The 27183-nt window shown below is 41.2% G+C and overlaps 1 protein-coding gene across 13 annotated transcripts in view; it reads left to right on the top strand.

Moving 5' to 3' along the window:
* Positions 1 to 27183, top strand: part of GIT2 (GIT ArfGAP 2) — a 52452-nt gene that overhangs the window by 13181 nt on the left and 12088 nt on the right. For 3 of the 13 annotated variants that reach the window (XR_011469049.1, XM_070399909.1, XM_070399918.1), the window contains 10 exons: positions 1976 to 2070; positions 6934 to 6979; positions 8348 to 8399; positions 12363 to 12435; positions 12683 to 12780; positions 13831 to 13942; positions 16980 to 17122; positions 19128 to 19277; positions 22872 to 23120; positions 24724 to 24813. Coding sequence is in view for 11 of the 13 variants with exons in the window: in XM_070399909.1 (XP_070256010.1) it covers positions 1976 to 2070; positions 6934 to 6979; positions 8348 to 8399; positions 12363 to 12435; positions 12683 to 12780; positions 13831 to 13942; positions 16980 to 17122; positions 19128 to 19277; positions 22872 to 23120; positions 24724 to 24813 (1108 nt within the window). In the remaining 2 variants the exon portion in view is untranslated. Of the gene's footprint in view, positions 1 to 1975; positions 2071 to 6933; positions 6980 to 8347; positions 8400 to 12362; positions 12436 to 12682; positions 12781 to 13830; positions 13943 to 16979; positions 17123 to 19127; positions 19278 to 21554; positions 22236 to 22871; positions 23121 to 24723; positions 24814 to 27183 lie in introns of those variants that run through there. The other 10 variants (XR_011469050.1, XM_070399910.1, XM_070399912.1 and 7 more) reach the window with 10 other exon arrangements.

Raw genomic sequence — 27183 nt, 5'->3', positions numbered from 1 at the left:
CCATGCAGCCTACTGTTTGGTCATTTGGTCGTCCCTCACTAACTCCCCTGCTGGCCTGGTCTCCCCACGCAGCCTGCTGCTCAAGTTGTTTGGTTTTCCCTCACTAACCCCCCTGCCAGCCTTGTCCCCCCACTCAGCCTGCTTAGTCGTCTGTTCGGTTGTTTTGGATGTGACAGCCCTTGGCTCTTTATATATATAGACTAGAGGCCCGGTGCACAAAAATTTGTGCACTAGCGGGGGGGTGGTCCCTTAGCCCTACCTGTGCCCTCTCACAGTCTGGTACCCCTCGGGAGATAACCACCTGCTGGCTTAGGCCCACTCCCTGGGTGGCAGATGGCAGGCCTGGATGGCAGTGGGGCAGGCGGCGGATCGCGCTGCCGCCTGCCCTGCTGCCCCGGGTCGCACACAGCAGGCCCGGATGGCAGCGGGCGGGCAGCAGATTGCACTGTCCCGCCCTACCTGCAGTATGCAAATTTAATGGCCATCTTTCTTGGGTTAATTTGCATACTCATCTGATTGGCTGATGGGCGTAGCGAAGGTATGGTCAGTTAGCATCTTTGTCTTTTATTAGTGTAGATGTCAATTCTAGGGTTTATGTAGATCATCTTTCCTTCTTTTTTTAAATTAATTGCTCTACAGAGGATAAAATGGGTGAAATGACAAAACTCTGCCCTCCCAGAATTTACTGTTCCATGGAGATGATTCATGAATGCATAAAAGAGTTAAATGGGGTAAGATAATGTGGAATTTGTTTGCCAAAATAGATAACTGGTCTTAAAAGGCATGTATAGGGTTTTTCATTGCAGCCAAACCATTAAGAAATTTCTTTTCCGTGGTCTTTGAAGAATAGGTTAGATTTGGGTGTATGAAGGAAGAGCTCAGGCATTCCAGGGGAGAAAAAGGCATGCGTCAAGTTCAGGAAGAAGGCATAGGCGGGGCATGCTCACCACAGCAGGGGACTTGACTGGATGGCACAGAATCATCTGGGAATAAAAGCTACAGTATTTAATCAGATCTAAGACTCCACTGTTTGTACGGGTCATTCATTATTTTATATACCACTAAAAAACTTGGTCAATTAAATGATGAGGTACCATCAATTGTAGGATACTTCCTGATTTCACAGATGTTTACAAAATGAGAAAAAAAAGATGTGCATCACAAAATCAAAGTTGCGTGATAGGGAGGATATTTTGTAGTGCCTTGAATTGTAGGAAGAGAAACTGACAGAAACTAACTTCATCTTTTAAGAGGAAGAGAGCCCTCAGTATATGATACGTATTATCACTTACCTTGGAATTTTTTCCTGGGTACCGTGCATATGTGCCTTGTTACTAAAAGGACTTCAAGCAGCTTATATATTTATTTCATGAATGAAGAAAGGTAAACTTAATATTTTCTATTACGGAAATTAAAGATAAGGAGGTGAAAGCTACAGGTGTGGGTTAGGTTGGTCTGTGTCTCTGAATTGAGGACCACATGGTTACTAAACTCTCATCCAGGTCAGACAGCTCCATCAGCAGCATCTAGAGGGAATACCGTGTTTAAAATACTGATGTCTGTACTCATCCATTCTTCACAGACTCAGAATTTCCAAGGATGGGTTCTGGATATCTGTATAAATTTTAAAGCACTTTTGTTAATTTTTGAGAATCTCTACCCTAGACCATTTATTAATTTTATCTTCTGCCTCTTTAGATGAAGTTATTATTTATCTGATAAGTCCTTGAATTCTTTATTAAGTATTCTGTCTTTTATATAAAAGGAGAGGGAGTATTTCACATTATGAGAACAGTTTATGAATGTGGGAATCAAAGTAGATCTTGACAGTTTACCTCACACAAAAAGGTTGATTATTCTAAAAAGTCATGTTTGATAAATTGCTCAGGTGTCTCAGGAGACATCTCTGTCCTTTTTTATTCTAGAGCCAGTGGCTGATGAGCAATATAAATGGTACTTTGTTTTCTCTTGGTAGGCAAGGAGGGCACCACGAGCTGGCAGAACGACTTGTAGAAATACAGTATGAGCTGACTGACAGACTCGCCTTTTATCTCTGTGGCAGGAAACCAGGTGAGTGAAAGGACATCAGCCTTTCCACACCTCCAGTTAGTCAGTCTCTAGAAAAACAAGTTGGGACACTATTACTTATGACCTCTGCTTTAACATATCCTCCAGAACATTTTGAATAAGGATTTCTATTTGAAATGATAACTACAGCATTTTCAGTTATATGTAAAAGATGTTGGTCAAATCTCCTTGAATTTTAGCTTTTATAACTTTACTAGAGGCCCGGTGCACAAAAATTTGTGCACTCAGGAGTGGGGGGTCCCTCAGCCCGGCCTGTGCCCTCTCGCAGTCTGGGACCCCTCGGGGGATGACCACCTGCTGGCTTAGGCCTGCTCCCCGGGGGATTGGGCCTAAGATGGCAATCAGACATCCCTCTGGCAACCCAGCAGCCCTCGGGTGATGTCCACTTGCCAGCGGGGAGCAGGCCTAAGCTGCAGTCGGACATCCTTAGTGCTGCTGAGGAGGCAGGAGAGGCTCCCACCACCACCGCTGTACTGGCAGCCATCAGCCTGGCTTGTGGCTGAACAGAGCTCCCCCTGTGGGAGTGCACTGACCACCAGAGGTCAGCTCCTGCATTGAGCGTCTTCCCCCTGGTGGTCAGTGTGTGTCATAGTGACCAGTCATTCCCAGTCATTCTGCTGTTAGGGTCAGTTTGCATATTACCTTTTTACTATATAGGATAGAGGCCTGGTGCACGGGTGGGGACCAGCTGGTTTGCCCTGAAAGGTGTCCCGGATCAGGGTGGGGGTCCCACTGGGGTGCCTGGCCAGCCTGGGTGAGGGGCTGATGGCTGTTTGCAGCTGGTCATACCCCCTTCAGGGTGGGGGTCCCCACTGGGGTGCCTGGCCAGTCTGGGTGAGAGGCTGAGGGCCATTTTCAGGCTGGCCAGCAACTGAAGCTCCCAGCCTCTCCTTTTTTTCTTTTTTCTTTTATTCTTGGATTTATTTACCTTCTATAATTGAAACATTGTTGCCGTCACTGGTGCTCCCAACTCTGAGGCCGCAGCCAGCTGAAAGTAGGTATCTGGGGTTTGTTTAGCTTCTATAATTGAAACTTAGTTGCTTTCAGAGCTCAGAGCTGGGCCGTGGCAGGTGGGGAACCTTGGCTTCCTCCATCACTGAAGCAAGCAAGCCTCATGTTCGCTTCAGCTGCGTGGCTGCCTGCCGCCATCTTTGTTGGCAGTTCATTTACATATCACCCTGATTAGCCAGTGGGAAGCGTAGCGGAGGTATGGTTAATTACCCTTTTTGTCTTTTATTAGATTAGATAGGATTTTAGCTCTAGATAGTGACTGTTTCAGGCATCAAAGAGCATAATTAAACCAAAACTGAATGTACACCACAGTTCTTGGCACATAATGGGACTAAGAATGCAAGAACAAAGCAGTCACTTTTGTAGTTATTTGAAGAATTCTGCTGTCTAAGGAATGGAAAAAAGCCCAAAAGTGAATTTTACCTTTAACCACCTTTATTTTTGAGGTGGAACTGGAGTCATTAAACCATGGCTCAGTGGGCCAAATCCAGCCAATGACCTGTTTTAAAATAAAGTTTTATTACAAGATACCCAGGCCGATTCCATATTGTCTATGGCTGCTTTTGCACTGTAGAAGCAGAGTTGAGTAGGTTGAGTAGTTGTGACAGAGACCATATAGCTAAAGAGCCTAAAATATTTATCTGGCCTTTTACAGAAAAAGTTTGCCAACCCCTGATGTAGAATATCCACATACATGTATATGGTGGTTCTCCACTCTGGTTGTACATAGAGTTAGGAGCCCCTGATGAGGGTCCAGTTCCTGGTGAGATGGGTAAGCACACCCCACCCTGTCTCTCCTGAATATCATTAAAAACCCTGGACCAAATGCATGGAATAGCTATTTACGGACTCTAGCTCGTGGATTAGGGAACTCAAGGTACCATCAAGCTGGTGGTGAGTGTTCTGTACTTCTGATAAGGCCTCTACCGCAGCCTGAAACTGGAACTATATAACAGATGCAAAGAAGCCTTCTCGGTCTGGTATGAGGAACAGGAAGTAGGACTCCTACAGGACAGAGAGTTGGAGGATTCCCTTTTTAATTTTTTTTTTTAATATGTTTTTTTGATTTTTTTACAGAGAGGAAGGGAGAGGGATAGAGAGTTAGAAACATCGATGAGAGAGAAACATCGATCAGCTGCCTCCTGCACACTCCCTACTGGGTATGTGCCCACAACCAAGGTACATGCCCTTGACCGGAATTGAACCTGGGACCCTTGAGTCCGCAGGCCAACGCTCTATCCACTGAGCCAAACCGGTTAGGGCCCTTTTTAATTTTTTATTTTTCCTCCTTCCTTTTCCCCTTACCCTAGCCCCAAGGCAGTCCTGTGGCTAAATCAGCCTAAATCTCTGACCAAGAGCATGAGGGGAATCCTGATTGCTTTTACTTTTCTCTGTATTCTCTCACCACTTGGCCCAGGAGGTAGAACCTAACCTACTAAAACAAAAATACTGCCCAGCCAGTGTGGCTCAGTGGTTGAGCATTGACCCATGAACCAAGAGGTCATGGTTTGATTCCCAGTCGGGACACATGCCTGGGTTGGGGGCTTGACCCCCAGTGTAGGACATGCAGGAGGCAGCCAATCGATGATTCTCATCAACACATGCCTGGGTTGGGGGCTCCACCCCCAGTGTAGGGCATGCAGGAGGCAGCCAATCGATGATTTTCATCATTGATGTTTCTATCTCTCCCTCTCTCTGAAATCAATAAAAACATATTTAAAAAAATTAACATTGTCTATAAAATGTAAGGAAGACTCAGTTTCACAACATAATATTTAAAATGTCCAAGATATCATTCATAATGACTTGACACCAGGGAAATCCCAAAGACTTGTAAGGAAAAAGTAGTCAACAGACACCAACCTCAGATGACACAGTTGTTGGAATTATCAGACAAAAAATTTTAAGCAAACAGGAACACCGTGCTCTAAAAAGTGTGAACATCTTGAAACAAATAGAAATGAAGAAAATCTCAGCATAGAAATAGAAGATAAAGAAATGTACCAAATAGAAATATTATAACTGAAAAATATAATTCACTGGATAGGCTTAATAGGAGATTGGAGATGACAAAAGAGTGACTAATTGAAAATAGATCACTAGAAATTATCCAGTTTTGAACAATAGAGAGAAAAAAAGAGTGGAAGGAAAATGAAACTAGACAGAGCCTCAGGGACCTGTGGGACAATAGCAAATGGTCACATTTGTATCAGATTCCCAGAAAGAGATCAGAGAGTGATACAGAAAAAATGCTTAGCCCTAACCAGTTTGGCTCAGTGGATAGAGCGTCGGCCTGCGATCTGAAAGGTCCCAGGTTCGATTCTGGTCAAGGGCATGTACCTTGGTTGCGGGCACATCCCCAGTTGGGGGTGTGCAGAAAGGCAGCTGATCGATGTTTCTCTCTCATCGATGTTTCTAACTCTCTATCCCTCTCCCTTCCTCTCTGTAAAAAATCAATAAAATATATTTTAAAAAGAAAAAATGCTTAAAGAAATATTGGCTAAAAACTCCAAATTTGGCAAAAGACATACGCTTACAGATTCAAGAAGCTCAAAGAATTCCAAAAAGAATAAACTCAAAGAAATTGTCACTCAGATATATTAAAATCAAACTGCTGAAAACCAAAGACAACAAAACATTCTGAAACTGCAAGAAAATAAATGACACATAGAAGAACAATTATTTGAATGACTAGATTTCTCATCAGAAACCATGGATATGAAAAGTAGAACAATATTTTTGAAGTGCTGAAACAAAAAAGAGTTGTCAATCCAGGACTCCAATTTTCAGTGAAAATAACCTTCAGGAATGAAGCAAAATAAAGACATTTTAAGATGAAGGAAAAGAAGAGAATTAGTTGCTCTAGCAGAAATGCTAAAGCAAGTTCTTTGAGTAGAAGGGAAATGATACGGGAAGGAATCTTGGAACTTAAGGAATGAAAGAAGAGCATCAGAAATGATAGGTATCTGGATAAAAAGAACAGCTATGTTTTCCCCTTAAGTTCTTTAAGATATGTATGATAGTTTAAAGAAAAAGTTTATAACATTATCTTGTGGGGTTTTCAGCATATGTCAATGTAATAAATTTGACAACTACAACATAAAAAGGGAGAGAGAAATATGGAGATAAGATTTCCTTCTTAAAATGGTAAAATGTTATTTCTAAGTACACTGTAAAAATTTATGTGTATTATAAACCCTAGCATAACCACTAAAAAAAAGACTACATATAATGTTATATGCTCAAAAATTCTAGAAATAAAATAGAATATTAAAATCAATCAAATAATCAAAAGATATTTAGACAGCCCTAGCAGTCCCAGCTTCTTCTGGAAGGTCGTCCTGCTGTTCTGCTGTTTGGTCAATTTGCATATTATGCTTTTATTATAGATAGATTAATTTGAAGGTGAGCCACCAAAGCTCAAGGAAGTCCTACCCATGCCACATGGAGATAATGTGGCATGCCACATGGAGATAATGTGGCATGCCACATGGAAGCCTGCTGTGAGCTAATTCAGCTCCCTAAGCATTCTTTCCATGGCTGAAGGTCATCACTTATACTGGGGATGAACAAAGCATAAGGATTAGGGTGAGTGTAGGCTTTCTGCTTAAAGATGTCTAGACTTCTGTGCCAGAAAGAAAACGAGAATACGATCCTTGCTACTAGCCAAGGTTTCGGGAACTTGCAGCCAATTTGGCAACTTATGTTCCCCCACATAATTCATAATTATGGGAAGATACTGATTGCAAAACATAAATAGAGAAAATAATGGGGGTGCTCCTTTACAGATCTTAATATTTATATGAACAAACTTTGGCTTGGTTTCTGTTTCAGATCACAAAAATGGACAGCACTTTATAATACCTCAAATGGCAGACAGGTAAGGTCCTTTAAATACCAATCAATTTATCTGTCTCAAATATTTCCTTGGTTGTATAGTGTTTAAGTGTATAATATTTTGTGTTTAACAAAGCCCATACATTTTTCTCTTTTATTGCTATACAATTTGGAAATAAGACGGCTGTAAGTAAACCACCATATAAAACTTAAGTTTGAAAGAGCACAAATAACAAATTTACTAATATGAAAATTGGAGTTCGTGATATTGTCACAGTATTACCTAGTTGTGACAGTATGTTTATAGATTATGTTCAAAGAATATTTATTATATGAGAGTATATTCTTTATCTGTAACGGGATTGGCAAGTTTTTATGTTGTTGTTAAAGGCTAGATAGTAAATATTTGGGCCATACAGCCTCTGTCACAACTACTCAACTCTACCGTTGTAGATGAAAGCATCCATGGACACTATGTAAATGAAGGGCATGCCTATTCCAATAAAGTTTTATTTTCGGATATTGAAATTTGAATTTTATATATAATTTTCACAAATTATGAAATACTATTCTTCCTAGTCCCCCCCCCCCCCCCATTTAAAAATGTAAACATTATTCTTAGCTCATTGCTAAACAAAAGGTGGACTGTATCTGTAAGGTCAGATGAGTTTGAAGCTGTAGTAATGAAACCTTAATTTAGGCAGTTATCTTTGTACAAATACTGTCAAGAGTTTATGAAATGATTAATTGCTATTCTAGATGTAATCTTGCCATTCTGGTTTTTCACATTCTGCCCTTTTGATATTTTCTTCTACCATGCTTTTTTTTAATACTTCAAAAATGGTGACTTTTCTCATTAGTTTTTGTGTTTTAGTTAGTAGGTGATTATTTTTCTTTTAACCATATTACATGATTATGGTATTTCTGTTTTTAATTTTATTTTTTAATCCTCACCTGAGGATATTTTCTATTGATTTTTAGAGTCAAAGGGAGAGGGAAAGACACAGAGAGAAACATCGATGTGAGGGAGACACATCTTTGGTTGCCTCCCACATGCACCCGACCAGGGCTGGAAGCCTGCAACTGAGGTACGCGCCCTTGACCGGAATCGAACCCGGGACCCCTTTGGCCCACGGACTGATGCTCTATCCACTGAGCCAAACCTGCCAGGGTGATCATGGTATTTCTAGAAGGAGTTACTTTCACCAAGTTGTTCTGTTCAAAGTTTTCTCACTGACTCTTTTGGGCTATAGAGTTTTTGGCTCTGACCATGTCCGTGAACTCTAATTAATATCTTGATCCCTTGGCCATCTTTATCTTCTACAGAGTTCACACACTCACACACACACACACACACACACACAAAAAAAGATTTTATTTATTTGCTTATTAGTTTTGTACATTTTCTTAGCAGCCTGGATTTGTCTGAATTGGCAAAAGCTGCTAAGAAGAAACTTCAATCTGTGAGTATCTCTATTTCCTAGTGAACTCCAGTATGGGAACTGTATCCTGCTAATACCTGTTCTCAGCTCTTTCCTATTGCATCAGATGACTGTTTCATACTCGTAGATGCTGTTAAACCGGAAGCAGACCATTGAGTGTATAGGCATGAAGACTGGAAGTACTATACGTTCAGTATATCCAGTTTATTGGCTCTGCTTCAAATAATGCCATTTTTCTTATTTTAAATGCGAAGACTGTGCTTTTGCTATTAGGAAGTTGTGTCGCCTTATAAGAGTTCCTTGTTTCTCCCACTGTAAATAAGTCAGTGGAACACACTTCTTGGGATTGCTTCCTGTAGCCTCTTAGGCTGCTTAGGTGGATAAAAGCAGGTGCTGGAACGGTGAGTACCAGAGATTCACTTGCTGCCATTGGGGTCCAGCCTCGGTTGTAACTTTCTTGCCTATCCCATGCCATTCATCAGAGCTTGGTAAATGTATGCTTTAAAAAGCTGGTGGGCCTGCCCCGGGTATGTGCTCAGAGTTTGCCTAGTTCTGCAGGTCAAGCCTCGCTGTAATCTGAATGATTCTTGCCATCCTGCCCGCCTTAGGGTTAGTCAGGAATCTACCTCTCTGGGGGTGAATCCTCTTTGTTTAGTACCCACAGATGAAGCTTCACTAAGGCTCTTCCTCAGTTTTAACCACCAGATTACACTCCCCAGCTGTTCCCATTGCTCTCTGGATCAGAACCAAGATTTTTAACTCTAAGGACATCATCCAACTCTCTCACCTTCCAGTACCTGCCCTACCTCCCATCTTGTTCCCATTGTGTGTGCATTCTTGGCCCTTAGTTGCCACCTTCAAGTCCTCTTCCAGGAATCCTCTTTTCCTCTTTTCCTGCAGCATTCCCCTTTCCCAGCTTCCATTCCTTTCATCGTTCAAGCAGTTGAAAAATGACCACCTTCACAATGTAGGCAGTAGTTTTCCCAAAGCCCAACTGAAATTGCAGGTCCTCTGATTTATGGCTTTCTCTTCATTCCCCTTTTAACAGAAAACCCTTTACTAGAACATCATATAATATTAAGTACTAAATATTACATAAAGTGAATTTATCCTTACTATTTAACTGTAATATGAAATAAATGTATTTTATGCAATTTGTTCGGTGTCTCTGTGTTCTGTATGGTTTTGTGTGTCTGTGTTTTATCGCCTTTTTTAAATTAAGGAGGTCATATAGTTAAGATGATAAGCTTTGGAGTCAGCAATAAATATTCTGTGATTTCCTTTTAATTATGTAAACCAATTTTTATTATAAATAATTCCAACATTATAGATAAAGCCCAAGTTCCTTTTGACTCTTTTACATTTGCTAGGCTGAAAGCTGCATGAAAGCTGGGGTTATGTCTATAATATCTCTAGCATGTGGCAGGCATTAGGTGAATATCTGGAACCAAGTTGAGTACAGCTCTCAAGAACTTGGATTCTGCATCAGACTGCTCAGGTACAGGTCTCAGCTCTGACAAGCTCCTTAGACTCTGTGTGCCTTGGTGTCCTCTCCTAGAAAGGGAGATAATGATGTAGCAGGGGTTGCAGCTCAGAACTGCTCGGTGAGGGTGAGCTGCTGCTGCTGTTGACCCCACCTGTGGTCTCCTCACAGGTGACCACAGCCAATTATAATTGCCAATTCAGTGTTTAGCCTATAGTACAGTGGTTCTCAACCTTCTGGCCCTTTAAATACAGTTCCTCATGTTGTGACCCAACCATAAAATTATTTTCATTGCTACTTCATAACTGTAATGTTGCTACTGTTATGAATCGTAATGTAAATATCTGATATGCAGGATGGTCTTAGGCGACCCCTGTGAAAGGGTCGTTGGACCGCCAAAGGGGTCGTGACCCACAGGTTGAGAACCGCTGCTATAGTATCTCCATTCCTCCCTCCATCTCTACCTAGTTCCTTCCTCCATCCCAAAAAACTAAGATAAATATAGTAAGACTAATAATGTATTCCTTGAATTAGCAAATGTTAACATTGTGAGAGACTTAAACTTGGATCTCAGATCTATTATCATTTATTGACTTTGTGACTTTAGGTAAGATACTAACTTCTGTGCCTCAATTTCCTTATTTGTTATGTGGAATAATAGTAGTTACTATTTCATAGAGGTATTGTGAATATTAAATATGATATTAACGCAGTGCCTTGGATGTAAACCCTCAATCAGTATTGCTGCTGTAGTTATTGTTAGTAATAACATTAGCTTGTATCTCCTCAAAGGAAAGAGACTAGATATTCATGATGAAAGTTCAAGTTTTCAATCCTTCATCACTTTATCCAGCAAAAGACTCTCAGAGTTTATTTTGCTATAAATGTAATGTAACCACACAAGAGAAAATTTGGAAAATAGAAAAGGGGAATAATCCTTATTCACTATACTCTTAATGGATTCAGCCTCAATATTTTGGAATACTTCTTCTAATTCTTATTTCAGATATCTTTATTTTTTAAATGAGGCCGCAATCATAATTTTAGAATTTTATATCCCGCTTTTTTCACCCAACAATGTATTGTATCTATTTTAACGAGTTCCCATGAGGTCTGTGTAACCAGCATTTAAAATTGCTGCATAAAATGCCTTGTGGTCAATGTGTAATTGCCTATGTACTGAGCCCCATCTCAGTGCCAGGTACTGTGTGTGGATGTGGTGAACACAGTAGAGAATAGAGCAAATTCAGTTTATGCTCACAGAATGGGGAAGCAGTCAACTAAAAAGTAACAGCCACCAATTGTCAGGGTGCATTTATGAGGAAAAAAGCATAGAGAGAGCCGGAGACACCCTGGTTAGGGACTTAGCCTCGTCAGGGTTAAGGAAGACCCTGACCTTGACCATCCTGGTTGCTGCCAGGCAGGTACCTAGTCTGTGGGGAGTATTTTGTTGGCTGACCCTGCACAGCATATGGATCAGACAATCTATCCTTTGTTGGGGATACTCAGTTCTTCTGGGGATTGGGGCTACTACTGAGGAAGATAGCAAAGAGGCTTAACCAAGGTCTGGTGATATTTTTTATTTATTTATTTTTGTTAATCTTCACCTGAGGATTTTTTAAAAATATATTTTTATTGATTTCAGAGAGGGAGGGAGAGAGAGAGAGAAATACCAATGATGAGAGAGAATCATGATTGGCTACGCCCTGCACGCCCCATATGGGATTGAGCCTGCAATCTGAGCATGTGCCCTAACCAGAATCAAACATGTGACCTGGTTCACAGGTCAACGTTCAACCATTGAGCCATGCCGGCTGGGCTGAGGATATTTTTTCCATTGATTTTTTAGAGAGAGGGAGGGGAGAGAAAGGAGGAGGGGGAGAGAGAGAGAAACATTGACGTGAGAGAGACACATCGATTGGTTGCTTCCTGCATGTACCCCAATGGGCCGGGGATCAAACCTGCAACCCAGGTATGTGCCCTTGACCGGGAATTGAATCCATGATCTTTCGGAGTGAGAGCCGGCACTCTAAACACTGAGCACACTGGCCAGGGCAGTGATATTTTTGTGCAATGGCATCTTCTATCCTCTCAGAATTGCGTCTTTTGGCATCTTTATCCTGCCAAGGGTTTATGACCCCTTATATTTGGGGGCATTGGGAAACATTCTCAAGAGCAAAAGAGAAGACTTAAAGTGTGATATCACATGAGAGTAGAGCACTGCAACCTGTGTTCGAGAGAGGCACTGTAGATATCTCTTACCTCCTGTATAGCGCAGCCCTGTCTGCATACCATAGGGGAGTGAGGCGCTATGGGAAGCAGATATATTGGAGGATCTGCACTATTTTGGAAATGTTATTGTCTGTGTTACAGTGGGTATTTACTAAGCACTGGCTTTGGATAAAACATTGGAGATAAAAGCGTGAATAAGTCACACTCCCCACTCATTCTGCTAGTGTTAACCCTTGTCCCTTGTGTTCATGATATTTTTTTACTTTCAGCTAAGTAATCACTTGTTTGAAGAACTTGCCATGGATGTGTACGATGAAGTTGACAGGCGAGAGACTGATGCAGGTGACTTAACATGTGGCTTTATCTAATATGCTTGTTATCAGTGGGCAGTGACAAGCTGCCAGCCTCCGTGTTTACTTGCCCAATTTCTCCTGTCCTGATAACACGTGTGTGGACATTGCCTTTTGTGTATGTTGGCTTCGGAGTGTGCTTCTTGAGTCTCCCTAGTAAGGCGGGGCCGCAGCTCTCAGAGGAGCAGTGGCGCCCCCATAGTGATGAGATTCTGTCTCTGGCTCTCTCCTCTGGCTAGTCTGGCTTGCCACGCAAAACCACAGCACCCTGGTGACCGAGACAACCGTCGTTCCCTTCCTTCCGGTCAATCCCGAGTACTCATCGACACGGAACCAGGCAAGTGGCTGAGCGTGAAAAGTGACCAGGGTGATATTTTGAGAATAGTTGATATCTTGGTATTTTATTTTTCCAAGACAGGTATTTTAATATTTTTGATTCAAATATTAATGGCCTTTATACACACAAACTTCACAAACTGATAAGAAAAGCAGTAGATAGCAGTACATGCCTGGGCAAGAACATAAAACAATTCACAGAAGAAATATAAATGGCCTTTCATGTGAAAAAATATTTAACCTCATTAGTAATCAAACAAAGCAACCTAAAGGCATTAATGAAAGTTTCATCAATCAAATTAATAAAGTGTATAATAAGGGGTACTCCAAAACTGGTAAGGATCTGGCTAGATGGGCTTTCTCATGCTGCAGATAAGAGCTTAAATTGTTCCAGATTTTAGAAAAACAACTTGCTAACTTATTTCAGAAGCCTCAGAATTAAGTGTCCATCCTTTCACCTGGGAATTCTTTACTTGGGAATATGTCCTAATAAAATAAAATAGGGAGATTCATGCACAACGAACGATGCTCATTGAAGCACTGTATGTAGTAATAGGGCATTAAGAACAGCCTAAGCACCCATCAAGAGCAGAGAAGTTGATAAAATTAGGAAGGTCTTTTACATTTTATTGATTAATGGTTATATATAATGATGGTTATATATAATGATGGAATCTCAGCATCTAGTCTATAAATTTATCTTGCAATTTTAAAATTTCCCTCCAAATTAATTTTTTGTTACTACATCTATTTAAAAACTGTTTGATATTAGGGGGGAAAAAAGCTTTAAGTAGAATTAATTTGGTTTTGTTCCCTAAAATAAATATGCATTGTGAGAATTTAAGTGTTATATAGTTCTCCTGTGTAAATGGTTTTAAACTGATAGCAAGGAAAATGTTAATGTTGGTTCAGTTTGGCTGTGGTTGATGATGCCTTGATCATGCTGGAAGGTCTTTGCCAAAGTCTAACAATAGCCTGACGATTTTTATGTGTACATCTATGTGTGTATTTTGACATTTGGGAGTATTTTCAATTATTTTTTCACCTTCAGGGCAGACAGAAATTAGCTCGGTTTAATGCCCATGAGTTTGCCACGCTGGTTATTGACATTCTCAGTGATGCCAAGAGAAGACAGCAAGGCAGTCCTCTCTCTAGTTCAAAAGGTAACTGTTTCAAACCAAATTTGCTTCTAAATTTCACACAAGTGCTAGATTTAAAGTTACAAAATGATTAGAGCAGTCATCAACAGAATAGCTTAGTTAAAACCCTATAATTTTTATTGGTACCATGTTGGGACAAAAAGTTTACCTCCGTGAGCCCTGGTGAATTACAAATATTTCAACATTATTAACTGCTATTCAAATATATATCATATATGTGATTTTTCCCTCTTGGGTCACCTGTCTTTATTCCTATAAAGTTGCATCCTGAAATTAACCCAAAAGTCTGACTATCTTGTTAAAGTACTTAAGAAAATAAGCCCCCTTTATTGAAATTACAGCTCATCTGCTGTTGCTTACCTACAAAACTGAGTTCTAGCCCTAGCTGGTTTGGCTCAGTGGATAGAGCGTCAGCCTGTGGATTGCAGCATCCCAGGTTCAATTCCAGCCAAGGGCACAGGCAAAGTTTGTTACTTTAAGCTTTAGATGCCTACCGTCAGAGTTACTGTGGGTTAAATTGTAGAGAGCACAGTGCCTCTTTCTGAGTGCCCTTTGGAGGCTCGTTCCGTAGCTCAGGGACCTGTCTCTGTGCTGAAGAACATGCTGCATTCTGCCGAAAAACTGTCCTCGTGGGCTTTTTTCTAATTATAATACATTTTATTGTAAAACATTTAGACAGAAGAAATACATACCATAAAAATTAAGTTTTCAGTCAGTATTACATTCCCAAAGACAGTAAGTACTCATTAGCTGACAACAATTTGTTCTTGATTTTACTGGTTTAACCAGGAGTAAACAAGTTCTAAGAAAGCTTATTAAACTTTGGTGAAGATGCAATGATAAGGGTGCTTTCATAAATATGGAGTACCAAAATGTACATACTCTCTTCATTTGGTGGTTCCATTTCTAGGTGTTAATTGAGGAGAAATAATCAGAGGCGTTTTATATATATCTATATCTATATGTTTTATATAATACTGAAAACATTAGAAACATAACAGAGCAACATTTAGTCACATATTTGAATAGTATTGCACAGACTTTCTTTTCAGAGAATATATAATGACAGTATAAAGTAATAACTTTTAAAAACTATATTAAATATAGTTTTATTGATTTCAGAGAAAAAGAGAGAGAGAGAGAGAGAAACATCAATGATGAGAGAATCATTGATTGGCTGCCTCCTGCACGCCCCCTACTGGGGACTGAGCCCACAACCTGGGCATATGCCCTTGGCCGGGAATCAAACCGTGACCTCCTGATTCATAGGTCTATGCTCAACCACGCTGGCTGGGCAAGTAATAATTTTTTAAATAAAGGTTTAGTTTCGTATAATACCAATTTTGTAAGGAAAACATTTACAACATACGTATGTACAAGTGAATATACCACATGTAAGTATAAATATTAATCAGTTCTCATTATTCACAAATTCCATATTTGCAAATTCACTTGTTCACTAAAATGTATTTGTAACCTCAAAATCAGTACTCATAGCACTTTCGTGGTAATTTGTAGACATGTGCAAAGTGTTGAAAAACTTGAGTCACCGAAAGCATATATTCCCAGCTTAGATTGAATAAGATCACACTTTGCCTTTTGTTTCAGCTTTCATATTGTAAACAAGTGTCCTTTTCAAGGTCTGTGTAGTGTTATATTTTTCACATTTTTTGTGCTTTTTGTTAGTAATTTTACTGTTTAAAATGGGCCACAAGTGTAGTGCGGAAGTGCTGTTTAGGGTTCGTAAGCACCCGAAGGCTGTGATATGCCTTTTGGAGAAAATGCCTGTGTTAGATAAGCTTCGTTTGGACATGAGTTCTGCTGTTGGCTGTGAGTTCAATGTTAGTGAATCAACAATACATATTGTAGGCGTCTTTAAACACAGCACACGTAAAACAAGGTTACTCATTGGTCAGTCGATGGAAATGTTGTGACCAGAGGCTTGCAGGAACCTAACCCTGTGTTTCCGTTCAAAACAGTGGTTCACTATTTACTAACTCAGTCTTTACAGCAACTTTATAGACCATAACTGCTGCAAATAATAATTATATATATGTATACATATATATATATGCTTATGGAATGGCCGTGAATGATTCACTAGTTTTAAATTTTCTATGTTGAATCTCTATTACTTCTATAATCAGGTGCTATGTGTGTTTTAAATATTAATTTTAAAAATTAAAATTTACGTAACCATAATTTATCATGCAGATATTATCTATCAAAATACCCAGAAACAATATTGGAAGGTAGAGGTTAGCTTGAGTTACCTGAAAGAAATTGGAGAGACTTGGATAATTTGTGAACTCTTTTATTCAAAATGTGTTAGAGCCCATAGAATCATCCCTGCTCCCTTGTAGACCATTCCTTTCTGATATGCACATGTGTGTGGCTGCTGGGTCGTTCTGTTTTTTCCTCTCTCTCTCTGGCATCCAGCTGACTAAATACCTGTGCCTGCTCTTTGAGCACGTAGTGTTTAGGCTCCACTTTAACAATCTTCTTTCTATCTTGACTTGATGTTACCTGGTTAATCACAATTAAGCTTGCATTAGCACAGCTTCATCTTCATGATTTGGAGCTATACTCTATCTTACTGAATGATTAGAAACTTGAGAACCAGCCTCCTTTGTCTGAGTAGTTCTTTCTAATGATTTGCCCACATTTGGTGAGCAGCTCAGAGGGATGCTTAAATCTCTGTGCAGTTCACAGTAGGCTGTCTGTCTGGTTGCTATCTCTCTCATTTTCCTTCAGTCTTTTAAATAACAACTCAAAAATCCTCCCAATAGTTTTTTGGGGAAAAACTTTTTCTTGAGGCCCTGGCCAGGTAGCTTAGTTGGTAGAACATTGTCCCAGTACTCCAAGGTTGCATGTTCGATCCCCGGTCAGGGCACATACATGAATGAACCAGTGAATGCATAAATAAGTGGAACAACAAATCAATGTTTCTCTCTATCCCTTCCTCCCTCTCTCTAAAAATCAATAACTTTTTTAAAAGTTTTTTTTAGGCCTGAATAAAGTTATTTGCTTCTATTGATAGACAATGTGGAGCTCATACTGAAAACCATCAATAACCAGCACAGTACTGAGAGTCAAGACAATGACCAGCCGGACTATGACAGTGTGGCATCAGATGAAGACACAGATCTGGAAGCCACTGCCAGCAAGGCAAACAGGCAGAAGGTGAGATGACACACAGGAAGGGAGACTGTGATTCTTTTAAAACTCTTTTCTCCTGCAGAATTGCCTTACTTGTAAGCCACTTGAGGGCTAGCCCTGTGAAAGTGCTATGAAGTAGAGTTGAGTTCACTAACGAGCTTGGGCCATACAAAGGTCAAGCGAGGTAAACAGTTTTAAAACTGGGAGTCCTTTGTCCCTGAGTCCTTGCTGAATCACATGTCCCTGCTGCAGTTGTGACTTTATAAAACTTGTGAGGAGGGACTGTGTGTTTTATTCTTTCAACAAATTTTTATCAAGTGATTTCTCTGAGTAATACTCCCCTGAATGAAGTCTAGTCCCTTTCCTGTGAGGCTCTCACTGCCTAAGAGGAGAGGTAGCTGCAGTAAGAGGCACACAGTGACATGTGTCATAAGCACCAACAGAAGAGACTGGGAGCCAAGAGGAGATACAACTTGTTGCTGAGGGGGAGTAGCCGGAGGCTTTGTGAATAGGATGGCTCTTAATGTGTCTTAAAGGATGCATTGGTTTGGGCACGTGAAAAGGCAGGGAAGAGTGGTCTAGGCAGAGAGAAAATGAAATAAAGCATCTGGCTGGGGGGCGCAGGGGGTGGGCTGGCGATGTGTAGAGAGCCTAAAAGGAGTGGGAACCAAAGTTACAGCAGAGGGCGGAGGTCACACCATGTGCCAGACTGAAGAGCATGGACCTCGGCAGGCAGAGCCGAGCCCAGGGAGCTTTTAGGGAGGGCAGGAGGCAGTGGTCAGCCATTTGGGGTCCTGTGTTTTGGGAGGAGTGTTCTGGAAGGTCAGAGAGTAGAGGAAAGGAACCCAATCAGGATACTCTCCAAGAGCTGGCCAGGCCACTTCAGGGCTTGGCTGGGAGGGTCCAGATGGGGGAGAGATCACTGTAGCAGAGTGTGAGCGCAGGGCGGGGCAGCAGGGGTTGGCTGGTCCACCCTCTGCTGAATCCCCAGGACCTTGGCCCAGACCTAGCCCACAGAGGGGCTCAGCAAACATTTGAGAATGAGTGGGCAGGAAGATAGAATAGACCAGCCCTGGCAATAAGTTGAATGTTTGAACAGGGGAAGATAGACTTACAGATGTGTCAGGGATTTGTAGCTCACATGACTGTGAGAATGGTAGTGCCATTGGCAGATGCAGGGAATGCGGAGAGGACAGCGAGGGTCATGTGTCTGAAACACCCCTGCCAGGTTTCCCCAGCAGCACTGCGTTCACTCGGTGAAAGCGAAGGTCATGGCAGGACCCTACGGGAAAGGGTCCTCTGTGGACTGACGGGCCTCCCCCTCCTCTCTGCCCTGCACACCCACTCCCTCTAGCTGAGCTCTGCCGCTGGCTGGAATGTTCTTCCTCTACACAGCCATTTGACTAATGTCCTCACCTTCTTTAGGCTGCCGCTCACATCTCACCTACCCAAAGGCTTTCCCCATCTGTCCAAGTAAAATGCCCCACCTTCAGCCCTACTTGAGCTCCTTAGCCCCTTACCCTTCTCCGTATTATCTCTTTTCCCCCACACTTACCACCTTCGGTCAGACTGCATAGTTACTGTTTTTATTTTCCCCCTCCCTCACTCTGTTGGATATAAATGCCATGGAATAGGAATCGTAGTCTATTTTATTTTCTTATATATCCCCAGAACTCTGCCTGGTGCTCAATAAACTTTTGTTGGAGTGAATGAATTAAAGAATGAATAAAAAAGAAAAATGAATGAGCAAGGAAAGACAGACAAGACAAATGCATTTAAAGAGTCATTGTCAGAGTAGGTTTATAGCTCTACTGCCTATTCTGTTAGAAAATACTGACTTTAAATTTTTTCACATATTATAGTAACCCCACCTTTATGTTTTATTTTTGCATTACCCTCAGAAGCCTTGATTTAGTTTGATTAACTTTGCAGTCCAGTTGGCATGGTCAGAATTTGAAATTCTTTAGCTGTTAGTCTTGAATGTTATCATCATCTCAGATTGTGAACATTTTCCCCAATTTATTTTTAGAGTCTAGATTCAGATTTATCAGATGGACCAGTCACTGTGCAGGAATTTATGGAGGTCAAAAACGCTCTAGTGGCTTCTGAGGCCAAGATACAACAGCTAATGAAGGTGAATAACAACTTGAGTGACGAGCTGAGAATTATGCAGAAAAAGGTAACATGTTAATAAATGCCAGGATGATTGACGCTTTAACCCCATAGTATAAGGAAGAATCCCAGGCACAATACTTGTGGTTAGAGGGAAGAAAAACAGTTATTGTAACAGACCTAAAAACCTTTGGGCCACGCTGTCTTTTTGGAAGTAGTGTTTGGATATTGCAGGTAAAGTAGCTTTGATAAATAAATCCAGAGTAAGTGTCCCAATAGGAGAAACATACAACCTATTAGGTGCTTATCAGTTCTAGTAACCCTTGCACCATTCTGTGCCTCCTGGGATCCTGGATGCCACTCCGTGGATGTGATTCTTCCTGTTGCTCATTTTACAAGAATAATCATAGCGGGAAGACAGAGCAGATGAAAGCCCTGGACGGGTATATGTGTTTATCAGCATTCCACATCATACCCCACCCCACGCCATGCAAGGGGTGCTGTCCCTCTTCACTCTTATTCTAAGTTGTTATTCACCCCCGCCCTGGCAGCCCTGTCCCGCATCCCACTTTATTTTTCACCAGTGCTTAACCACTAGTTTATGATGTCCTCAGAGCCTGGAGCAGGGCCTGCCACAGAGCAGGTTCTCAGTGAATATAAGAAAACATTGTTTACATTAGTGAGAGATGTTCACTAGTAAGAACCCCATTTGCTTAGCATTTTCTCGTTCACTGCCTTTTAAGAGAGTCAGAAATACATTAATATATTAATCCCTAAAAGAAGTGTGGCTAACAGTAGCAAGGAATTTGTTTAAGATGAGGATTACATATGTAATTTTTTATGAGAATTCTAAGACAAGAAAGTTGAAAAATTCTAAATTCTGCCCAAGACTTCGCAGGTACTAATCCCATCATTCAATTCTCCACAATATGAGATTTTGTACACTTCCCTTAAACAGAAACAAAACAAAGTCATTTGAAGAGTTCTGCTTCACAATCATTATCAAGAACAGAGGGCGTGGTGCAGTTCACTGGTGGCTGGACCCTTCTCAATGATGCTTCCTAAAGGAAGGCCACAGGAGTAGGGGGGGCTGTGCCCTTCTGCTTGTCAGGGAAGTACACTGCAGTGCGCCCTGGCCTCGGCGTGGCCTAGGGTTCTTTTGATGTTGGGTTCTAGATCATTTGTTGAGACATACTGAGATAGACGGCTCTACTAGCTATCATAGAAGGGGACAAGAAGATCAGTCAGATTTTAACCTGACACTTGTTCTGTGCATCGCTGGCCCTGGTGTGCAGCCATAACATACAGGGCTTGCACTTCCTCTGTCTTTTCTGAAATACCTTTTGTTTAATAAATTACAGTTTGACCCATTAATTGAACTAATAATTTTGTTGAGGTGCCTTTTTCTGAAACATGCTGACGTTGCCATCAGCTTTTTTATTCTTTAATGCTCCTTTTAGTACTTGTAGAAATTGCCAGAGATAACCTATCTCTGAAAGCAAATGTCTTAAGCTGCTTTAAGAAATAGAGAGTGAAATTATTTGCTCTTGCTCATGGATTATTTCCTCAATTCTTGGAAAAGCTTTTGATTTCTGAAACTATTGGATTATCTGTAAATTTTCATTTCCTGTTATACTCCTTCCAAATAAAAAAAAAGTGGTCTAGTTCTCAATAAGATAAGTATCATTCAGATTCATCCAAGACGTCTCTCTAAATATAGAATACTAAAGTTCTTAAAGATTCAGACCAGGAAATGTGCTCATCATAACACTTGCAAGCAAAGTCCAGACTGGATGTTTCAGAGACATGAAACATCCTTGTCTTCAACTCCCTAAGAGAAGGCTTTTACATAGACAGACATGTGACCAGACACCACTCCTTCATCGGCAGGCTTGTGTCAGTTAAGCTCCTCACTCTTTGGACCTTGACCATTTCACTTTAGGATATGGGTTCCCTAATACATAGTTTTGACAGGCACCTTAACGCCTGTCTGTGTCCTGGAATGTAGGGATTTTCCATGGCTGCTTGTCACTTTGCAGCTGTTGTTCCTTCTTTGGAAAGGGAGTTGCAGATATGTTAGATCCTGAAAGCCTTTGTGGTGTAGAAGCAATCCTTAGTGGGTCACTCTTCGAGAAAACGGAGGATGAGGGTATTTCTCTGACAGAGGCCGTATGCCAGGCTTTCACAGAAGTTTGGCACTATTAATATAAAGGATGTGAGATATGTTTATTTAGCAAAGATGTATTGATTTTATTTCAAAGTTAAGTAAAGTTTTTTTTAATATATAAATATATAGAGTTGACAAAGTAGCGTGATTTCTATTTGATCTTTCACATTTGAACAGTTGCTTGGAAAAGATGCTAATTAATGAAGAGGAGCAGCCACTATTGGTGCATTTTCACAGATCGGTGCTTTATAAATAAAAATTGAAAGTAACTCCTAACACTGAATGGTTTGCTATCGAAAAAGTAATGATCTTCTGGTGCAGATGCAGTTGCTTGCGGACCTGAGCCTTGGCCCTGGTGGGGAATTTGGTCAGATTTTACAGTCACTGTCAAAGAGTAGACAGCTGAACGCACACCACACCCAGCTTATAAATGTCATGGACGATGAAGGAGCACCAGAGGGGAAGGACATTGCAGACTGGACTCAGTTAATTGTGTTAAAATGCCAGACGCCAAAGAGTAACGTGATTCCTTGCTGATCCCTTAACTCTCATTCATCAGACACCATGAAGCAGCCTGCATGTGAGGAATGGAAAGAGCATTCAGGGTCTCCAAGTGACAGCCTCTAACTAAATGGGGTGGTGCCAGGCAGATTAGAGTGTTTAAAGCTGACACCATCATGGTCGCAATTTTGGGTGACAAAACCAAAGGAGAGAGAGGCCACATATTCCAGCTCTGGCTGAAAGCTGATCAATCACCAAAGGGAAGCGAGCGTGCTACGTGGAGCGTTCGGATGACGATGTTAACAGAACAGGTCTTCAGTTTTCTTTGTAATATGTTAATACAGAAGCATACCATGATTCGGTTCCCTCTCTTTTTTTAACATGCTACATTGTTTGGAACATCAAGAATATTATGTAATAAAAACTTGTTGATTATAATTTTTCTTGTTGGCTTTCTGGGAGGTAGCTGACCTGATTTTTCATAAGCTGAACTTCACTGTCTTTCTTGCTTTGCACAGCAACTCCAGTAACTTTTGTGCTGCTTCCATGGTGTCCGCTGGCATTTTTGGCAATGGCAAATTGCTCAGGGCTCATTTGAAAAGCAAGTTACCTAAGCGGTGTCTTAATGATCTCAAGCTCTTGCTAGCAACAGCCTTAGGAAAATCCAGAGTTCAGCTTGCCTGCAAACATTTCTCAGGTCTGCCATGACCAAATTTTAAGTTGTTAGACATTTTGTTTTTAAAAAGTCTAATCTGCAACTTTTCCACATTTAGAAATTAAGCTATTTATCATGCTTCAGTGATGAAGTGAGTTGATTGCGTTTCATTCATTCTAGAAGATAGAGTTCTCATTTATAGTTGCCTTTTACTTTCAACCCAGCTAGCTATTATTGTTTTTATTGTTTAAAGCTAGTAGTTGTATGCATTTATTTGGTGTTTGCTTTTTCTGCTTGCTGTGGAAAAACACAGTCCCACTGCCAAACATTTCTTTCAGCTTCAAACACTCCAGAGTGAAAATTCGAACCTCAGGAAACAGGCCTCAACCAAAATATATCAGGTGCAAACTGGTTCTGAGTACCCAGATACTTCCAACCACTCTTCCTTAAAGCGACGTCCGTCTGCCCGGGGCAGTAGGCCCATGTCCATGTACGAGACGGGATCAGGTCAGAAGCCGTACCTCCCAGTGGGAGAAGCGAACCACCCCGAAGAGAGCAGGACGAGACTGCAGCCGTTCCCTGCACACGTAAGTACCACCACTGGCGCTTCCACTGTTCCCTCTCTGTGCAGGCTGCCTCCTGCATGCCCTCTTCTGAACCTGTAGATGCCCACGTCTCTGCTTTGCCAAATTGGGCTATGAGAGTTGTTTTCGGTGTATTAACATGTTGACAGGTGCTTGTGGGAGCACCACAAGCACACAGGGCCGTTGGCCAAAAGTTTTCCAACAAAACCGATATTCTGGTTCTTGCTCAGCTCCCCTCCCCTTTTTCTCCCTATTGGAATTTTTTTTTCTTATAACCAACTTTCTTCCCCATTTCCAAAAACAAAAACAAAGTGTTAAGGTTGCCACTAGAAGTAAGCGCCGTTTTCTTTGAGGTCGATAAGACAGGTACATGCCCCTTGATGAACTAAAGCCCTTAGAATGCAAGGTGCCTTCTCTACTCCTCCCAGCTGAGCAGGTGGCGTCTGTGGTCTGGACACACACAGCTTCTGGGCTCCACAGTCTGCACGTGTGGTCAGTGTGCCTGCTTCGCTTCTGCATCCCCTGCCGCTCCATTGTGGAGAAAGCAAGGCTTTGTCCTTTCATAAGAATGAGGTGTAAAAACTCTACATTGATTTTACAAGTGTTGTATTCCAAAGATTGTGCTCTGTAAAGGCTGCTAACATCTTATTTTACAATGGGATAATATTGTGTTGTGAGGTTTTAAAATAATATATTTCTTTCAGATTTATTTTAAAAATCTGTTTTGACAAAAAGTCACAGATGTTTTGAACTTATGTGATGATTTTTAGAGAATAATATTTATCTTTTTGAATGTCACAGTTGTTATTTTTTTCAGTCAAATTTTGTGAGTTTCCAAAAAATTCTCAGAGAAAATTCAAAGTAAAGAATATGTATGGTCTAGTAAATTAAGCCGTAGTTTAATTTTGTCCAGCTTTAGTGTGGTAAAATTACTGTGTTGTTATATTGTAATTGGGAATATATTACTTCAACTTTTTAAGTTGTTTGGGCTAAATATTCTAAAGCAGTTGATTTGATACTTGTGTAATGGAATGTCATTGAGCTAAATTTAAAAATTTATTTTTGTATAACTGAAAACAAAATTTAAGAAAAGCAAACTTTGTTAGTTTCCATAGTGTATTTTTTTATTTTAGAAACACTTAGAATGTAAGAATGTCATTATTTCGTTATTGCAAAAGTTTTATATCTACTAAAAAATAGATTGATAACATACCAACTTTTAATCATTCATATAGTTTCTCATTTCATATTATCTGTCATAATTAAAAATATTTGTTTAAGGCTATTTATTTTTTTAAAAACTACCGGCAAATTTTACAAATTATGCTAGATATTATCTTTTCCCTTATATAGAAAAAATAGCTTTATAAATTCCGAGTAATTTCTGGAAGGCATTTCACTAAGGGATTAAACCTGTCTGGGCATCTGTCGTCGGCTAGTGTGGCAGTCAGCCGCCTGTCACAGAAATGTCAGCACTGACCTCGCGTATTGAGTAGCGTTTGGACTCTTCCTGGGAAGCTGGGGCTGAAGCGGGGCTGAGGCCGGGGTAGGTGGTAGGGTTTTGTTGTATGTATTTTCCCGAGTGTGTTTCTTTTTCCCCTTTCAGATCGGGAGGAGTGCGCTTGTGACCTCCTCTTCGTCTCTGCCTTCCTTCCCCTCTACACTTTCCTGGTCCAGGGACGAAGGCACCCGAAGGGTTAAGTACACTCTGAATGGTCGGCTCTCTGGAGGAGGGGCAGCTCCTGGGCGCTGTGTGTTTCTGGCCCTCCTGTCCTTCTGCTGATTGCCCTCTGTCCTGCATGAGGCAGCTCTTAGCAGCACGCATGGACACACGCACACGCCTATGGGAGACGGCCACCCTTTTGTCTAACTCCACATTACTCTGTTTCACATACTATTTAACCAAGTTCACAATTCACCCTATAACATTTATTCTGAGCATACTGTCATTTTAAACAATCAGAATATTAGCTGGCTGCTGGTTAAATATTGTAGTAGGGCACATCTGTCAGATTTGTTCAGAGCTTCAGTTATCAGATTAAAACTAGTATATTTGGACTAACTGAAACACCAGGACATCAAGCTTTTTCATTTCTTTTAATCTCTTAACATACTGTGTCAGCACCATATTGACAAACCAAGGTTTGCCGTCCCTGGTTTCATGTAAGCATTGCAACACAGCAGAATTGGAGGTCTCGGCAGCTGTTAGTGTGAAGCTGCTCATTTATTCGTTGGTCAAGTCCAACTTTCCTTTTTGTTGTTGTTTTAATCCTCACCCGAGGATATTCTTCCATTGATTTTTAGGGAGAGTAGAAGAGAGAGGGCAAGACAGAGAGGAAACATTGATGTGAGAGAAATACATCCATTGGTTGCCTCCTGCATGAGCCCCAACCAGGGCCTGGGCCAGGGAGGAGCCTGCAACCAAGGTATGTGCCCTTGACCGGAATCGAACCCAGGACCCTTTGGTCCTCAAGCTGATGCTCTATCCACTGAGCCAAACTGGCTAGTGCTCCATTAATTTTTTAAAATTTTTTATTGATTTCAGAGAGGGAGGGAGAGGGAGAGAGAGATTGAAATATCAATGATGAGAGAGAATCATTGATTGGCTGCCTCCTGCACACCCCCTACTGGGGATTGAGCCTGCAACCCGGGCATGTGCCCTGACCGGGAATCAAGCCATGACCTCCTGGTTCATAGCTCAACACAACCACTGAGCCACACTGGCCAGACTCCATTAATGTTTTTAGAAAGAGTGGAAGGAAGGGAGGGGAAGGGGAAAAGAGAGGAAGAGAGAGAGAGAGTAATGTCAATGCGAGAGAGACACATGGATTGGTTGCTTCTTGCACGCTCCCCTACCGGGGCTGGGGATAGAACCTGTGACCCTTTGGGACACGGGCCGATCCTCTAACCACTTAGCCACACGGGCCAGAGCAAGTTCACTTTCTGATGTATAACTTGCATTCCCAGTAACAGTACACAATTCAGGCAAACTCCATTTAGAATACCCAGGTAACAAGTATTTATTAAGTACCTCCTCCATGCATAGCCTTTTTTTTTTTAAATTGATTTCAGAAACAGGAAGTGAGATAGAGAGAGACGGAGAGAGAGAAATATCAATTCGAAACATCAATCAGTTTCCTCTTGCACATGCCCGGACGAGGAATCAAACCCACCACCTTTTGTTGCACAGGGCAATGCTCCAACCAACTGGATCACACCAGCCAGGGTCAGACCCAGCTTTTTGGTTTGTCAGTGAAAGGATCCTAGGGATTTAGGTGACATTCCGGCTACCAAAGGCACTGTCCATTTAAAACACAGTCTCATGCATGGAGAGCACATGCTGGCAAGCTGGGACACGTGGAAAGAGCTCAAGCCTTGAAGACCTGCAGTCAGGTCCCCGCTCGCTCTTTTTTTACACCAGGGGCGTGGCCCTAAGGTGAGAGGAGGAAAGGTAGCTGTGGGTGCGGGACCCCTTTATAGACACTAGGATTTGCACCTGGCCTTTGTCCATTCCCTGCACATAGTAGGAATGATGAGTTGTTCTCTTCCACTGCCAGTCTGCATGCACATCGGGCCCCTTAGGGGTTCTTTTCCACAGCTTTGAAGCAGTCTACTGAAAAGAACTCAAGTCTTCTGAGCAGTTCTAAAAAGGAACTGCAATGTTTTTATTACAGTATTTCAGTTAAACTAAGGGGCAGTTAGTAGAAATGAAATATTTCATTTACTTGAGTCAAGTAAACTTTTGTCCACTATGAAATTAAAAAACCAAAACTTTTGTTTTTCTGGTAGTTTTGAGAATAATTGCAAGGACTGCTTTCTGAAATGGAGTTTTATACAAGATTAACAATGAAGTCATTTAAACTGATAATCCTGAATATTCCTGGAAGCTTTATCATGAGTTTAGGTTCATATGGCATGTCTGTATTTTTAAAAAAATTACAAATCTATAGAATAAACTGAACCAGCACCAGCTATACCAGTGGTTCTCAACCTCCCTAATGCTGCGACCCTTTAATACAGTTCCTCATGTTGTGGTGACCCCTAACCATAAAATTATTTTCGTTGC

The sequence above is a fragment of the Myotis yumanensis genome, unplaced genomic scaffold (genome assembly GCF_028538775.1).
Source record: "Myotis yumanensis isolate MYYU_CA2020_CCGP unplaced genomic scaffold, mMyoYum1.0.hap1 SCAF_19, whole genome shotgun sequence".
Lineage (NCBI taxonomy): Eukaryota > Metazoa > Chordata > Mammalia > Chiroptera > Vespertilionidae > Myotis > Myotis yumanensis.
Note: the sequence above shows the minus strand (reverse complement) of the source record. Positions and strands in the feature narration are given on the sequence as shown.